Here is an 18,703-nt window from a genome sequence, read left to right on the forward strand (position 1 = left end):
GCAAGGCAAAAATCCTCAGGGTCATCTTCGACTCCACACTTTCCTTCTCTCCTCAGATATCCGACGTCTCTAAGAAGTGATAGTACCAGCTGCACCTCCTCAGAGGTATCCTTCCTTTCCTCTCCTTCCCCCAGAAGCTCACTGTCTCTAGAGCCCTGGTTCTCTCGAAGCTGGACTACTGTAACAGCCTCTATCTAAATCTGTCTGCCTCTACTCTCCGCCCTTTGCAACTCATCCAGAACAGGACTGCGAGACTTGTCCTTGGCCTCAAGCCTAGGGACCGTATCTCTCCAGGACTGAAATCACTTCACTGGCTCCCAGTGGCTGTGAGGATTAAGTCCAAAACCCTCTGCATTGTCCACAAGGCCTTCTGGGGCCTTGGGCCAAAATACCTTCAACTCTCTCTTCCTAAATATCTTCCTTCTCGGGCTCTTCGCTTATCCGCCTCCAACTCCCTCAGGGTCAGCCGCTTCTCCAAGCAACGATTTGGGGGTAGATCTCTCTCTGCAGCAGGGGCCTCCCTCTGGAACAGCCTTCCTGCCTCCCTGAAACTTGAGGAGAACCATCTCCGGAAGCACCACAAAACCTTCCTCTTTGCCTCCGCTTTCTCTCCCCTGCTAAAATCACTTAACCTGCACTGAATCTGCAACTGGGCCACTCACCGATCTCGGTCCTTGGCCCTGCCACTCTCCCCTGCACTGCCTCCCTGGCAACCCCTGTGAGACTGTCCCTGTATCCCTACAGCCCCTCCTCTCTGCACTTACCTTGCACTTGCCACCAGCTGGCCCTTAAATTTATCTTGTATTATACTAACCCTGTACTGCACTTTCCCCTCTCCCTTTCCCCTTGCACTTTTCCCTTCCCCTCTACCCTTGCACTTGCGCGATCTGAATGACACCTTGCCTAGTAGGATCGTTGTCTGTCTCCCCTTGCCCCCCCCCTGCCTCGTCGCACTTTGAAACACTTGTGTATAGGCGCGTTACAAATGCCATATCATATCATCATATCCCTTTTTTCAGCTTAAATTAAGACTTCAAGATTTTTACTTTGACTTGGCTCTCTCTGTGAATCACCCACGTACTTGCACTACCAGAAAGGATGTACAGAAAATAAGAACCACAGACCCTTAAAGCAACACCCATGAACAAATGAGATGAACTGCCAAACTGATTAAAATGATGACAATCTTTAGTTTTTTTTATTTAAGTATAGTTGTACGGACACGTGTATATACAAATACAGATCTTATGATTTTTTTTGTACATTTTGTTTTAAGTTTATATTATGTAAGCATTTCAAAAGAGCACTCGGCAAGTGCAAAGAAACAGCAAAGCAGGGCAGTACAAGCACAGGACCACACACAGCTGGACTTTCATACCCAGTTGTACACACAAGTGACTTCAATGAGATGTCGAGTAAACATGGAAAGTGGACTTTTCAGACTCTTTGTTGACCTCCAACTTGCCAGCATGTATTAAACTGTGCAGACAATGGCAGTGAGGCAAACCTCACGTTCGGAAAGCTGAGGATTTGATGCGTGGAGCACCCTCGTGACACCATTCTGTCAATTTGCTATTCAAAATGAAACAAATGAGAGAAAGATGGGGCTATGCAGATCATTAGAAACGGGGGAAATAGAAGGAATGTCTGAAAGGGCACAAACATGTTGTGATAAAAAATGGGTATATCATGCTTTGCAGGAAGCAATAGACCCATCTTCGGACAGAAATTGCTTCCCCCCAGAGCAACATAAAAGCACAGTTCTCTTTCAAGTCAACAGATATAATACAACTTCCTGTATTTTGTTGGATAACAGACGCAAAGGAAACTAGAACTTCACACTGGGACCAAAACAATCCCTCCAATGATTGATTGACAGTCTTTTCTCTCTTTCCATTTTTGGTTTGGAATAATGTCCATGCACATGCAATAATGGACATTTACAAAGCGCTCTTTGCCCCCATTGGGGAAAAAACAGCATTTGAAAAGAAAAGCCAAACAAAATAAAACTAAACCAAAGTGAACATGAAACTACACACAATAGGTGACACATCCCTTAGGCATTTTTCGTTTAGAACCAACATGCTGAAAACACACAAGGCTCCGACGTCCAGTCCATCGACATTTAGGGATAGAACATTTATTCATTGCACGTCACAATGTTTCAGGTCCTGGCATTATGATATTTTGAGAACGGGGAACGGGCTTCACAGATGACTTCAGTAATGCAGTTGTGTCGCGATGACTTGTGTCTCGGTTTCCAGCCATGACCAGGTTTCAAGCTTCAAAGCTCTGTCGTAGAATCGGTCCAGTATTTCTTTTTAATTATTAATATCTTGAAAGTCTATTTTATTCACTTACAAAGTCATAAGAATCAAATTAATACTTTATTATCAAACACTATATACAACAGAGGTTGCTAATAATACAGATCGAAAGAGCGAAGCATTTTTGTGTAGCTTTTGACTCTTTCCTTTGCCATCCAAGAAGGTACAGTACAAAACAATATTCTAAACAAACACAAAGTGTTACCTTGTCTAGTACAGGATACACAGTATCCGCTAAACAGATTGATCCTTATTCCCCTGCTTTCGATTGCACTGCCCTTGACAACCAGGATGTGCAGGTCGCAGGGGTGGACTGCCTGGCCTCGGAAAGGCGTGAGGGGAGTGAGGCCGTCGGCTGTGACAGAACAAAGCTCTTTAGACTTCTGAGTGCAAAGAGCACTGTCAAACGTGCCCTGGACTCCATCAGAGTCAAGCATCTCTGCAATTTCAATAAGGAAAAATCCCTACCCGGGCTCCGGCAAACTGCTTCTCACGCTTACATGATACAACTGGGATTTTGCTGAAGCACACATAAAGATATCTGCTAGGTGACCACAGCGATGTTGGGAAGATGTCGAGTGACACTCCTGCCTGTTAGCTTGAAGAGTCCTGCTCGAGGTCACTAAATTATCAGGGGCCATGTGGAGACGTAGGGCTTGAATTTCACTTTGGAGGTTGCTAGTGGGGCTTAGGCAATCATCAACGTTGATACAGGGTTATAAATCCCTTACAGCACTTCATTATCAAGTAAAGGCAAAATGGCCGCCATGCCACAAATAGTGATGCAGAAACAATGTCAGGGAAGTTAATGTGACTGTGCAATAGACTTGCAATCCTTTTAAATGCACAGACCCAGAATGAAACATTACTGTGTGATCATACGTATGTTCAATTATGTTTCCCTTTTAAGCATGTACCCCCCCACCTTGACAGCAACATAGCCAGGGAAAATTCCACTTGTGGACTTACAACAGGCAAAGCTAGATGTAGACATGCTTTCTTTATTAACTGTTGTTGTTTCCTTTCCTAGGCTGCTTTAAACAGAAATAGTCCAATACCACAACAGCTTTAGCATACGGCAGGCAAGTGTAGGCACACACCAGCTTATCGATCTGATAATGGCATAATAGAGTCGGGCCTGACGATACAGTAATACGCAAGCTCCTATGTTTTCAAAGCAGGTGTCATGGGGATACCGTACATGTATTGTTTATCTGCTGACCGAGTAGTGCCTAAAGGGTTAGGGAAACATTAAACACGTGTACTTTGCTGATGTGCAAGAAATGACAAGGTCATATGAGGTCAACCACCAACATTTCATGGCTTTTGTGGGATCCTCTAAACAGCCAGCATGGGGGATGGGAGGCTACTGTGAACCCATCCACACAGGAATGATACTCGTATCTGGCAATCTTACTGCTCCCTACCTTTGGGCATAATAAAATCATGAGGCTGTAAATGTAACGAGGCAAGGAAGTGACATAGAAATTAAAGGAGGGCCAGAAAAAGAGGAGGGGGGGGGGTCGGGCGTGGTGAAAGCAGCTCTATAATGGTGAACATGAAATATTCCCAGCAGTCCTTACCGTATAGAGTTCGAATCCACATGTCTGAAAGGCTTTCATTCCAGTAGAGGCCTCCTACGGTCTGACTCTGGCTGAGCCTTGTCGAGTTTAAGGCAGTATAATCCGGCACACACCTCAGGCCTAAAAGTGGTCACATATCTTGTGAACCCCTAAGCTGATGACTCTCATCTTAAGGGCTGTTGTTTCGAATCACAGCCCTCGTAAACATACGTATAGCAACTCTCCAATGCTGACATTGGTCAGTCCTATGGACTCATTGTTAGCATAAAGTACTTCTAAATGATTCCTTCACTATTTTTGCTGATCTTCGTAAAAAAAATATGTTTTAGTCTTTGGGAGCCAACTAACTGAACATCCTTCACACATAAAATGCCCTTTCGGCTTTTATATTGTCTGAAAGTAAAAAAACAACTTAAAAAATAAATGTAATATATTGCAATTATATTGCTTGGTACCTCCAAAGCTTGCTTTGCTTGTTGTTTTCCAAAATGTGTTGTTTGGGCACCTACTAATTCCACCAGTGCAACAAATGTACCTGCCTCTGGTATCCATAGCAAACAACCACCCTCACCAGGGCCATGCCATCATCTACCCGCTGCACAGCAAACTGCTGAAGAAGGTCACTTTATTCACAAAACGGTTCTTTAAGATTAAACAGCATGAGAAACAAAATGTAACACTGTGATACGTGATCTGAAAGCAATGTATCTGGTGCGCGCTACCCCGCTTAGAAAAAAAGACATATCCACATTCAGCTCTCCACATCTTTCCCACTTCCCCCAACCAACCCTTGTTTGTCCTTTCCGGGGCTTGCTTGCCTGTTTTGGAGACATTTGGTGACAATTTTCAAATATATTTTTATTTAATTTTGTTATGACAGAGCCTTTTTACTGGTGGAGCACCAGTTTTTTTGTCCAGTTCGCTGAAAGGTCGCAGAAAGGCAGATATGTATATAGCAAGGCTCCGCCCTCAGAAGCTGGCTTCATTTACAGGTACTCCCACAAGAAACTCTGTAACAATATTTGTCTTTCTTAATGTCTTCCATCCAGTCCTGGCAAGGCGGCATGATGCCTTGCTTGAACGGTAGCACCGAATGAGAAGGCCTGCCTACTGGACGGGCCGGCAAGTCCCTTCCATGTCCGTCGCCCAGTTCGTTTACCTTTCAACGATTGCTGAATGTGTCACCCTACTTTTATGTCCACATACAGAAAACACAGTGAGTGTAAGGGTGTAATTGCCTAGAGGAGACGGCACAGGAAAATAAGAATCACAGGTGTCACTATAAGAATTTGGCATGTGCGCTTGAAGTCCTTTCATTCTTGGAGCGTCAAAAAAGGTTTTGGGCTAAAGGCTGCAGGTTGATCTAGTTTTTCCTCCCAAATTCATGGTCTGTTTGGATTGAAAATACAGGAGAAAAAAAAGACAGTTTGACATCGGCAAAAAACAATAAAAAGTCCCCTTCTTGGGCTAAGCAGTTAGGGGGTGGGAGGATCTGTGATGTTCCGAGATCCTGGTGTTTTTCTTTGATAGGTTATTGCAGTGTACTGTGCTATAACGTCACATACGTCGCCAGAAGAAACAGAAAGGACGTCAATAGTCGACTGGGTATCCGGGCTGTCTGTGCCGCATTCTCACCACGGGACGGCTCAGCTGGCTCGTGAACGGTATCATCTGTTCAAGAAAAAACAAAAGACAGTATTCATTTCAATGATGTTTGACGTTCACAGAAATTGTGTGGGTGGATGGCTTGCAGCCAGAGTGCTTTCAGATATAGAATTCTGCATATCGAAGTTTGCATTTCAGACTGCCCTTTGTCATATTTACTTAAATTCTGAATAAGTAGGTTACTTTTCAAAAAATTTTAAAGTTCCCCATTTTGGGAATGAAAATAACGTGCATGTGAAATACGGCTATTGGATTATTGAACTGTTTCAGTTTTTCATAATCGTGTGAAAAACAAACAACCTTCTTAGAATTGGAGATAGAAATACAATGTTACACAGATGATAGGAAAGTCACAATGAGCAAACCATACCAAACATACTTCTGACCACAAATACAATCTGAAATGGTATTGTAGCAAAAAGCACCTTCCGTGCCGGAATGGACACACATGAAACATGAATGTTCAGGAATTCAAGGGTTAGAACCCTTGGTCTGGACTTCGACCTGAAACCCAGACAGGTGCCCTCAGAGTAGTCAGTTAGCCCATCTGAGCAATCAAGCTGACCAAATAACTGACTGACTTCCATACATATACACGGTCCATGGCACAATTTTTGCACAGCAGAGCAGGGTATCCACTTGAGCATGGATCACGTGCACACAGATGCACACATGCAGAAAGACACACACACACACAACTGTAAAGGCCAAAGGAGCAAAGGAAGTATTTCCCTTCCCTGTACTCGCAGCTGTCATTATGTTTATCCTGTTCTGTGGACAGACCCTCGTGGCTATTGCGCTCCAGTAACTGCCCTACAACACAAGACAATGCCTCAAGGGTGAGACATCCAAATGTGCACCTCAACGCTTCCTGTAGGAATGTTCATTTTGGTGTAACAAAGTACAACTTAAAGCCAGAGAGAGAAAGGCAGTGCCGTCCTAGAGACAGGGGGATGGGGTTGGGGTGAGCAGGATCCATTGTGAGAAGTATTCTTGCTGAGTACATTCGTTTTCTTCCATAAGGTGTTGTCGGTGGAAATCGATGCAGAATGAGGAAGTGTTGGGAACATGTGTTGTGTAAGTGCAATAGACATGTGAGGACGGCTGATACAGATGAGCGCTTGGCAGTTCACGGATTCTCCCTGCTGAAGTAATACCTAAACGAAAGGAAACCCCAAAGTGCCGCAGGCATGGGACACTGGCTCAAAGGGATTCTTTTTCATTGAGCCTGGATAGTGCATGGTTAAAATGGGAGCCGATGTATTCATAAGACAAATGGACGTTTATAAGTCAGGCATGACTCCTTTTATTTCTTTCAGAGGGAATGTAGAATTAGCCAGCTTATACGTTATACATATGCACAACAGAGGTGGATGGATGTTGGTTCACTTGAGTCTAGGGTATAATACTCCCCAACCAATAATCCAATGACGTGGTCAGATCTTTCAGCAATTTATTGTAGGGCTCCCGTTCATAGTGCCCATTTCTTCACACCTAGGTCTGATTCCTCCATGCTTAGTCGCCCCTGGGCCAAGGTGCAGTGCATAAACTTTCACCTGCGTACATGCTTAACCATACCCTCGTTTTCATCTTCGAATGAAACTACACAGGCCAGGTGCCTTTGGTGATTGCTTATTTGCGTGTGGCCATAGTTTCATCTGCTAAATCAGGAAACGCCTGGTATTCCACTGAGCTACATTCCTAAAGGAAACTGCAAGATGTGTTGCCCTATGAATACCGTGCTGTGCTTATATGTACATTAAAGATATATAAGCAATGCATCTTAGGTTGTTTCTTTATCGGAATCATGAAATTCACTATTTTTCATGAACATTCATAACCCCCAATCTACACAATCACATCTGTCAGTCTGCTGCCTGGAGAGGTGTGAGAAGCTTGACAGGACATCCCTGGTATAATGAGCATTCAGAGATTTTCAAATATACAAATCTTATCTATGAGGCCTTCCTGTCTTGCCTGATCTGGCTAGATTTACACCACAGCCAACAGGTTCTCACGGCGGTACTTCCACATTGACCCGGTCACCCTTCACTATCGTCGCTAATGGTGATACAATTCCACTGCTTAATCAGAGCCTCAGTCCTGGCTCTACAGAAGATGCTTGCCCGGGCCACCGGGCAAAAGAAGATTTTAGACATTGAACTTCTGGCACTGCCTAGTCTAATAATGAAATATTTGCTTTAAGGGTTGCTCCCCAAATGAATCAAAAGAACAAGGGCTGCACCCCTTCTGAAAAAGCTTTCCCTGGTCCCGGGAAACATAGTAATCCTCCAACCAATTTCTAAGCGGCATATCCTTGTCGTGAAAGGCCTGCTATCTATCAGCTCCAAATCGACATTTAATCCAATCTTTTTCTGGGCCACTTTTAAGATGGCTACAGACCATGGATTGCAATCAATTGTTCTGATGATGCTCCTGGCTAGCTTCACCTGCGTCAGAGATTAGCTTTGCAACATCGGTCTTATGCATGGACACTGTCGGTCATAACATCCTGCTTTCCCGTATTACTGAATGAAGTATTTCCAACCTAGCCAGTGGATCATTTGGCCAATTATCTTTAGATGGTTGCTGTTCTCCCTTTTGCCTTTCACTGACATCCATTCACTTGTGGGGTTTCTTTAAGGTTAGCCTTGACCATCCGCATGTGATTTAATGCATACGTACACCCACTGGCAACATGTATCCTACAACATGCATTTTCTTACCTCCACTAATGACCCTAGTAATATGCTACTTACTGAGGCAAGCAAACAAGTATGGTCACTTATGCTTTTGTGCTTCTCAGTTATTTATAGTAAGTTGCAATCAGATTTTCTCAAGTGGAATGAACAATACTGAGCTGCTTATCTTTTATGAGCATAATGATTGCTAGTCATAGTCCTTATGGCATTAGGTCTGCTTCCTATCTTAGTAACAAACAGTTTTCAATCAGATAAACATTCGATGATCTCTCAAATAGAGGAAATGCCCACAGTCTGTTTTTCTCTGATGTGCTCCCTTGAAGGAATGTCCCAGTTATGACAAGATCCCCTGGCAGCACCGGGGCCTCAGCTGAGAGGTACCCAAAGGTAGACTATTATGATAGACCACTTACCAAGCTTTCTAACTCATCACCTTAAACACTTTCAGGGTGCAACTGCTTGCCTTAGTCTAAACTTTCCCTGGTGACAGCATGTCTGGCTGGTGTGGCTAAACTGTACTGGCTGCTTGAAGCTAAAAAGATAATTCTATGCAATACACGAAACTCCCAATCAGTGCCTGAAGAACTGTCAAAAAAAGGTTAAACGCCTGGGCAGGATTCCTGGACAGCCCATATATTCTGGCTCCCATGTCATTTTCCACCTGTGGGAGACAGATCTAAGAGCACAGCAGCAGCAGCAGGCAATGGAAACTCCCTGCATCGGAGGAACTAGGCATTATTAGAGAGATCAAGGACCAGTATTTGCAATGTTGGTCCTACTCCTGCAGAGCACGACACCAACATAGAACCGAGTTACAGCAGTGTGGAAGATTCTCTCATCCGCCTGACAAAAGAAAGTCTAACAGGATTGCCATGTCCAGCGGTCTCCAATGTTATTAGATTGAGAGAAGTTATCAAACATGGTGGCATGTATCTCCAATTGCTCTGGACTCCAGAGGCCCAGAAATGCTGTATTTGCATCTTATAAGGAAGGGAATTAATCTACGTACAATCCCTTTGGAAGAAACGGTGCATTTTATTTCCTGCCAAGAAGTCAATCAGAGCATCAAGGCGCAGCAGGGCTTCTAACACGAATGTGGAACAAATTCACCAATACATACAAAGTTCATTTAAGGCGCGATGAGCCACCCCTTGGATGAATTAATAGCCTTATATCGGGTACAAACAACTATTAGAGCAAAGAAACTGCAGCGAGAAGCAAACGTCATGACTGAGAGGGAGTGCACAGTATGCACCTGGGCATGGGGCCGGCCTTGTGTGCTGTTTGTTACAAGAATGACAGGTTGGGCTCTGCGGAAGAGAGGGTGGGCCTTTCCCCTCAGGACATGCCCTACCTTCACCTCTGCAATTGGTGGTTCTTGGCAGCATGGCCTCAGCATTCCTGGAAAACTCAGTACTACTTTTTTGATCACGTCACCAAATAATCTAGGTCAGGTAATTTCCGGTAGATCGAATCTTAGGTATATTATAGTGTATGTAGTAACCTTAAAAGGGTTTTACAACAGTACAACAAATAGGCTTTTTGGTGGTTTCACTTTGATCCTTTTGTGGATGAACTGAACAATTAACAAACTCAGGCCTTGGACAACAGCTTAAAGGATCAAAATCAAGGACGTTCTTTCAATATCCAGTCCTGAGATCTTATATGAAATGTTGCTGAAACAATCATATTGCACATTTAGAAATACTGCTTACATAATACAGTGCAGATGGACGTGAGGCGGAAAGTGACATGCCAGTACTGGAACTGGCGAGTGTACTGTTACGCCAATCCCAATCTTCGGCCATAACCACCTCAGCCTATTGGCCTAAACTATTTCCCTTTAGCTTAAGTGTTCTGGTACGTATGAAAAAAAAAACAGGTTCCCAATTTACAGCCCCGCTCTTCTTTAAATAAAGCTGCTAAAGTTAAGTGTTGTTGTGGTCGTTTCAAGCAGTGGCCAGTGGCTGCAGGCTATTTGTTGGCTTTGCAGTGATTCCGTTCATTACTTTGACAGCAGCTCATGCGCTTACAACAGTAAGGAAACAGATCATAGGTCTGAATCTGTCCAATCTGATTGCTATCTTTTGATGGGTTTCAAGCCTTTTGTACCATCAGATTCTATTCCTGAGCGGGATTTCTCCTAGTCTTTGTAGATGGGGGAGGGGTTCACAGTCCTAAATCATGTACAGAACAGCAATAAGAGAAGCCTTAAATATTGGTCGTCCACGCGTCACCCTAACAAGAAAAGAAAACTCTTCCTCTGTGATTTGTCTTACTCTTGGTGTGTTTAGCATCTGTTTCAGAAAAATGCTTCGTGTCCTCTTCACTTCATATGCTCGTTGTGGCCAATCCTCAGAACTTCTTGGGCACAAAGTCGCGAGGGCAGGGAAGTGGGGGGGCTGGCTACAGCTGCAAAAGACCTGCAGTCTGCTCCTCCATGCGTATTCAAGTGCCGGGTGGGTTCCCAACACTTTCTTATGCTCTGGTTAGCCTGACCCCACAGAGCTTGGGGGCTGAAGTCAGCCATCCCACAAATGAGGGCATCGGGCATATCTGCAGTGACGGCCAGTAAAGGGCTCGTCACTGAAAAGACACTTCCTCCCTAAGTTTAGAAGATGGAAATATCACAAAATAATAGAAACACTCACATTTGGGTACAGAACAATGCCGCCAGATGCTTGAAAAGATCACTAGAATGACTGCACCTTCGCCTGTAGATAGTCTGCAGCCGTAGACCAAGCACAGACAGGGGAACGGCCACAGGGGTAAGCGCACTCGTGAGTTGTTTCGTCTTCATAAGGAGTGCCCTTGAAAATGGGCCTGCCACTGCCCAATCATTTCCCCTGCCCGCCAATTGCGGGCACCTTGCTTCACAGCAGTGAATCTGCCTGGGCACACCAATGCCCATCAGGTATCACTGACTACCCTCAGGTCAATTATACCCTATATATGCTTCACCCACAAGGAATATATAATCCATAGGGAGCATGAGGACAATGTATGTCCTCATCATTTGTTAGAAATACATCCCGCTATCAACTAGTGAAAAGCAGAATAGTTTTCTCCCAGACAAAAAAAAGAGAATTCAGAGTTGTGAAAAAAAACAGATGACAATAATTAAGGAATGCACATACGTAGGCTTCTAAAACATGAGGCTGCAAGGGAAATCTACCCAGATATGTATCTGCTGAATATGCCTTTCCAGGCTCGGGTGTGCGTAGAAGGGCGCCACTCATGCTCAAGTATACGCTGAGTGAGCAAGGGAAGAAGCAACATATACATAGTGCAGATATGTACTCGTCAACACACACACACACACAGCGTATACTTGAGCCACTCATGCTCAAGTATACGCTGAGTGAGCAAGGGAAGAAGCAACATATACATAGTGCAGATATGTACTCGTCAACACACACACACACACACCAATACATGTGCATCACATGTATAGATGAACTAAAGTAGATATAACACAGATATCCATGCAGATTGAATATTAGAGCAGGCAACCAATGGTATTTGCTTTTTTTGCTGTATGTCAAAGTGGACATTTTAAATGATCCTACTTTATTCTTTGTATTACGATGGTCATTTGGTATTTATATTTCTACATAACATAATATATACAAATAAATATATATTTGAAGACTGTTTCACTTGCAATGTAAGAAACGATCCCAATCAGCATGCCATGTATTTTCTTTTTAAGAGTTCTATGGAATTTTGTATATTGCGTCCAAGAGATGAATTGAAATATGGAAATGTCATTCAATTTGTCGTTGCCAGTTGAAGAAAGGGCACAGGACAAATGCCTGCAATAAGCTTTTCCTAGCACTTTGCTGCCTGAGTTTTAAAGGTCCACACTTTTTGAACCAAAGACACAATGCCAACAGGAGGCATTTTGTGGATACATGATCAGGGACTGTGTGGTCTTGTGGCCTTAAATCCTCGCTACCCCGGCCTTGGCACTGCTTAGCTCAAGTAAGTGCAGCACATTGTAATTTTTTAAAAAGTCCTCGAAAACACAAACGCCCTCTGAAAAAGTGGGCAGATGCCACATACCCGCGTGTTCCTTGAACTTGAGCCCCGATTTTCAATCAACAAACGTGAACACATGCGAGATGATCCTGTAAAACATGCGCTGTGGTCCAGCATAGCACTGCAGACACATCTTCTTCCGAGGGCAGCAGAAAGCACTGCTGTTCTACACTGCTAAAGGCAGCATGAGCAAAGTCATCCACCCAAATACAGTTGTTCCCCGCTGCGTACCTGCACTGCGACTCATGTGCTTTAGAGGGCTGGCACAATGGGCTGCATTCTTTGCAAGAGGTTGCCCGGAGACGGTGACTCACTATATGTTGGATTGTGTGAGGTTTCACGTGCAGAGGGAATTGCTCAGAGTTAGGATGAGTGGCACTGGGGTGGTTGTACGGGGGTCAACAGATTTGTTCTGTTGGAAAAGAGGGGTGGAGGATAAACAGCATAGTTTCCTTCGTCTGTTTGTGCGTGAGAGTGGGATCAGATCTAGTTGTGATGGTTGGCTGATTGGTGCATATTCTTGGCGAACATCATCTAGTTAGATGGAAATCGCAAGCTCAGGTTTTTGGAGTTACCTAAAGAAGAAGAAGAAGACGAAGAAGCATTGAAAACAATGCCTCAAGATCAATGAAGAGCATCCATAAAGAGGTCTTCTACACATCTGCAAAGAAAACACAATATTTCCAGCTCTTATCTTCAGGGGATTGTGGAGCATTTTCAAAATCCAAATTGGCTGAGGGAGTGGGAATCCAGCGACAGGCTTTATGAATGGCCCCAGGTCAACAAAGAGAAATATTTGGAACACAAAGTGGGACCGACTGGAATAATGGTCACACACTAACTATGCATTAATATTCAGCACACACACAACTACACACACAAACTAGCAGATACTAGGTGTGGCACAGCACTGAAACGCACTGAGTGCAGGCTCGCGCTTATGGTGAAAATGACATGATATGGCATGCACCATGAACCAGCTTTACACTTCGAGCCTGTTGCACCAATGGACTCAGTCCATAAATGTATAACTGCAGTGAGGAAACTGTCAGTATCGTTTTGAGGAGAAGTTGCTTTTCCCTCCTCCTCACGCCCACAGCACCAGTTAGGCAATTTAGGCTGTAATGAGAGATCTGTGGATTACTTTTCTCATTGATTGGCTGGTGGCCAGAAAGGAGATCGCAGTGGATGGAATGAAAAGTTGACATGTGGCGGAAATGTGAAGCTGTGCACACTACACATCAAATTGATAAAAGTCTTAAAAGTGGGTGGTTCTTCTAAATGCAGTGATCTGCCAGGACATAGTAGGTCCAGGTCCTTTTCCAGTTTTTGAGAGCATATTGGGCTCTTAGAGAAAATCCAAAAATTCTGACACCAGGCTTGGAAAATTTCAATCATTTCAATATAAAACTGGAGGAATATCTTTTGAATGCCATTGAACTGTGCCGCGCATTGGTATTCCAGGCAGATCACTGAACATCCCTCTGTAACATTGCCAAATATTTTTTTGTTTTTCTATAACAAGTCACCTTTCACATGTTATTACTTTTAGTGGTAATTCGCCATGTGGGTGAGACTTTTGAGTTCCTGCCAAATTTGGATGTACTACATATGGGTAAATGTTACGCCCACATGTGCAGCGACGCATCCAGATTATGGAATCCAGCCCAATAACGTCTCCCTACCTGGCGAGCGCATAGTCACACTTAGGGGTGTTCCGGCCCCTCCGCCTCTTTCCCGCTGCCATGCAGGTCCTCCTCGCTCGTTCTCGGTCCCTCCTCCAATGTCTCGAGGGAATGTCGTGGAAACATCTGGAGGGGGGAAGGGAAGGAGTAAGAGCATGCAAGCATGGCAGTAAAAAGATGCGGAAGAAGGGGTAGCAAACACTGAACATGCATGGTTAGAAAGGGGAGGGTTTGGGGGACACAAATCCTACCACATGCACATTTGAAATGTACTTTATTCAAGTTGTGCCTAAATTATACTAATCTATACTCTACCAAATTTTCGAGTGAAATGTGTATGTATTGTATAGGTCAAAATGACATCTTTGAGTTAATTTGTATTTTTAAGTAATCTAGATGTGATTTGAAGAAATTCACTAAAAGGTGTATCTAATATTGAAAACCTGTTCTCGCTGTTTTGCAAACAATTGCACATAAATTTGCCATTGATCTTGGGTGTAAAGTGATGATTACAAAATAATTCAGTGAAACCCGCAATCCATTAAAATTCAGAAATGGAAACGGGGTGAATATTAGCCACCACGCAATGTGTGCAAGTGCTGCTGCAACAGATCATACTTGTGTTTGATAACCAGAATGCCACTGGATGTCCATATCCTGGTGTCACCACGTTGTTAATACAAAAGATAACGAGATCATATTTGTCCAGGAATTATAATTGGGAGAGATCAGAAGCCTGGGCTCCATTAGAACGGTAAGTTGCTATGGTGGATAACGACGGCAGGTTTATAGATCCTACCTAATGTCACATATTTGGAGTAGAATTTAATATTCCCCCTTGTCTGGGTACTGGCTATCCAAAACACTACTCTAGTTTATCTTTTCAACAGCCACACGTGGGGCTGGACATGGCGGGCAATTAATTGGAGGCCATTTCATGTGCCTGGGTCTGTGTCATCTTTTCAGCTATTTTTCTTACTAACCTATTGTGTTTGTAAGATCTGGCAGGAGAGATGTGCTCGACTGTAGTGTGTTTCTCTCTTTCTGGCTGTCTGCATGGCTTCCTCAGTACTAGTTCAAAAGTTCAATATCCTCGAATGGGCTCATTACAGGAACTCTGTATTACATGTCTACTTGGAAAACTAATCTGTAAAGGTGATGCCTACAGAACACAGTGGAATCTCCCTACTCAAAACATGATATGCGTACTCATAAGAGGAATCATAGAGAAACAGCAACTTGGTTAAACACTTGGAGATCCTGTAGCTTTGAGGTCCCAAAAAGATGTATATTTCTTTATTTCGGAAAACTATTATGCGGCTCTGAACACACTGTATTACTTTATTCAATGTTCTGTTAGCGGGCAGACCCAGAAAAACACACGCTTCACAATCGGCCGAGATCTGTATAACAGACTGCTCGCTTTTTACTCAGAATTTACTGGATTATCGAGTCAGATATATTCCGTCTGAACAATGAACAAAGAGCCTCTCCAGTTTCCTGCAAAGATTAGGTCCTTCTCATTCCATGGCTTTGTTTTTAACCTAGTCCTTCGGGGTGGGATGCCTCTCTCTTTTGGGCCCCACAAGCTTCACCCCAACTCATGCCTTCCCTCAAACTCTGCAAAATCCTGCCTCAACTGTGGTGTTTACTGTGGAGCATTGGTCAATCAAAATTGAGGTTATCCGCTGACTCTACAATTTTAAGGAAGGACAGAATTAACATCCAGGGATTGAGTCAATTCTATGTCAAGACATTGCTTATTTACTCAAAGTATTGAGAGCTGTGCCATTAGGTGTCATTAATGTTTTAATGTGATCTCTCTCTCTCGTCTGTATTGACTGCAACCTCCCTGAGTCCACAGAGCAAGCGCACAGCTGCCCTGGATTTTCTTTCACAGTTGCTTGTGAGTATGAAATGGCTAGCAATGGCAGAGAGACAATGGGGAAAGTCTGTGCTTTCTTGAAGAGCCAGCTCAGCCACGTGAGTGCTACCATGAGATCGTGCACAGGCCTCCGATTCTTAGCATCCGCCATTGTATCTCTATTTGTTGTGAAGGCCTGCAGTTATATGATCACTAGCACTTGACACCTGATGTCTGCACTTACCTTTGCCACCAGCTGGCTGCACCTTTATTTATTGTCTTTATTTATTTTACTGCTATCCTATGTACTGCACTGCCCCCTCACCTTTCCCCCTGCACTTTCTCCTTCCCCTGCACTTGCGTCATCTCAATGCCACCTGGCCTAGTAGGATCGTTATCTCTGTCTTCCCTCTGTTCCCCCTCCCTTGCCTCATCGCACCTTGAAACAATGCCTTATCATATCATATCATATCATATCATATGAAGTTCAAATCCCAATGTCTGGTCTGATGGGTGGAAGAATGAATGCATGGTGAACATAAACGAGCTGCTAGTGACCAGCCGAAGGGAGAGTCTACAGAATTCCCTTTCTACTCATTGGACCATTATCGAATCTAGAAAAGCATGAACTCGCCATATTCACTGAGGTTCATTTATTCTATAGAGGACTCGAGTTTTCAGGCACATTTGGTGCCTCATTTTGGGTCTTGTGGTGATCACAATTATTGGCTATTTACCTCATTGTTAAGATTATTTTTGTGCTATGACTTGTTCATGTTCTTTCATGTCAATTATTAACCCAGTGTGTTCTCAGACTGGAATGTATGTATGGTATTTACATAGCACGGGCATATGTAGGATGCAGGGGCATCCTGTTCAAAGGTAAATGTATAAGCTCTACCAGTGCTGGCACATTGTGGCTGCCCCAAAGGAGGGAAGGGAGGCATGCATGGGTTTATTTGCTTAACCGTCCCAGGGTCTCTGAGAGGATTTCCCCTAACAGCGGGGTCTTCAGTTCGTTCCTTTGCATGAATAGTCTTTCAGTTGCATGAATGGGATGTCTGGTGCGATGTTGTTCCACAGCAGAGGGTCTGTTTTCTGGACTTCCCTTTCTGGCATCCGTTTTCTCCCTTCAGTCCGGCAATATTGTTGCTGAAATTGCACTGGCCCTCGGAAAGGGCTACTTTTTAGGTTAGGTAGGGTGGAGCTCCAGTTGATAAAGGATATTTTAAAATCGATCTGGATTGCTATTGGCAGCCAGTGAGGAACTTTGAGAAAGAGCGATGCGGTTGAATGTCCCGATGATGGCGATTATTCTTGTGGTGGAGGATTGAACCGCTCTGAATGGCACGAGGGCTGAGTAGGGCATTTCCTGCAACCTGTTCTGCCAGTACTAATGCTTGGATGGTAGCCCAGATGTTATATGGCAGATGAAAACCTTTTTTCTCCACATGAGTGTTAGATGAAACCAGGTCGTGTGGGCCTTCTTGTGATGTCTGATTTGAAGGGTAGATTGCTGTTGATGATAAAACCCAGATGTTTGGCATTAGATACTGCCTGCGGAATGAACTCTGTATGATTCATGCTGGGAAGCCAGGATTGAATGCATTCTTGCTTGGGTGGCTTGCTGAGGAGCACAAGCTCAGTTTTGGCAGATTGGAGATTTGGTAGGTGCTTGTCATCAAGGACTGGATACGCAACAGTGTTTCAGCTCTGAGATGCTTTGGGTGCAATTGACCTTTAGATATGGAGTGCCACCCACTTGTTAATAGGCAGAGACGTCTTGATCATTGAGTAAATCTCATGCAGGCTCTTTCAATAGGCACAAGCTGACTTATGACATGAGGGAACCTTGGGGAACACACGGCACGTGACCTGGCAGTACAAAGATTTGAGTTTCCCCATCTGGACCAGTTGGTCTCTCTCCAATAGCTAGGAGGTTAACTAGTTGAGAATGTGGCCTGAACCCCTACCACTGATTATTACTATGATTACAAACACTGGTTGAGTGTTTCAAAGGCTGCATAAATATTATATAGGACCGGGAGACACAAAGCCCATCTGACCATGACATAGGGTCCGTCATCAATAACCTGTCTAGTGGCTTTTTTCGATGCTGCACCTGAGTCTGAAACCAGATTGATAGTCCTGTGATAGAACATTTTGAGTGGTACTTGCAAGCAAGGTTGCAGCTTGTATTTAGTTGGTTTTGAGTTATGAGAGCAAGGTACTTTCTGTGAGGCATATTGATGACTTGAAAGAGCTGCTAGAGCACTTGGCCCTTTAATGATTTGATAATGGTGGTGGGAAGGATGTCATCCTCATATTTTGTGGATTTGAGGGATGCAAGAATGTCAGTGAATTCATCAGAGGTCATGTGCCTGAAGTTTGGTCATTCAAGTACGATCCTACATCCTACATGGGGTGTGCAGCAGGGGGCCTGGAACAATGAAGGCAGTGTTCTCAATGGCATTCACATTTTCTAGATCTTCTGAATGAAAACGTTGTTGATGTTGTAGCGGTTATAACAATGCTTTGCAACCCGGCAGAGTGTTCTGCTTTTCTTCGCAACATCTCTAGTTTTGCTTTTAATGTGGGGATTATGCTATTGTGATGAAGAGTTCTAAGCGTGGTGTCGTTCTTTAACTGTTTCACTGTGGGATTGAATTTTGTTTTTCACGCCAATCTTTGCTCAGAAGGATGATGCATTTGCAGTCAGAGAGATCCCGAGCAGGATGCTGGCTAGTGGTTTTGTCCTGATATGGTGCTGTTGCAGTGGCCTTTGAGAATGATGATGTTGTAGTTCAGTGGGGAAAGGAGAGAAGTGTTGTTTTGC

At 43.9% G+C, this 18,703-nt stretch overlaps 1 protein-coding gene across 6 annotated transcripts in view; it reads right to left on the reverse strand.

Moving 5' to 3' along the window:
- Positions 1–1,170: 1,170 nt before the first annotated feature.
- The window catches only part of EFNA5 (ephrin A5), a 447,049-nt gene continuing 429,516 nt past the window's right edge, over positions 1,171–18,703 (reverse strand). For 4 of the 6 annotated variants that reach the window (XM_069625471.1, XM_069625470.1, XM_069625472.1 and 1 more), the window contains 2 exons: positions 14,004–14,129; positions 1,171–5,581 (listed from right to left, as the gene is read on the reverse strand). In XM_069625471.1, the coding sequence (XP_069481572.1) occupies positions 5,460–5,581; positions 14,004–14,129 (248 nt within the window). In that variant the 3' untranslated portion in view covers positions 1,171–5,459. The remainder of the gene's footprint in view (positions 5,582–14,003; positions 14,130–18,703) is intronic. The other 2 variants (XM_069625475.1, XM_069625473.1) reach the window with 1 other exon arrangement.

The sequence above is a fragment of the Ambystoma mexicanum genome, chromosome 6p, assembly GCF_040938575.1.
Source record: "Ambystoma mexicanum isolate Mex_15411 chromosome 6p, UKY_AmexF1_1, whole genome shotgun sequence".
Lineage (NCBI taxonomy): Eukaryota > Metazoa > Chordata > Amphibia > Caudata > Ambystomatidae > Ambystoma > Ambystoma mexicanum.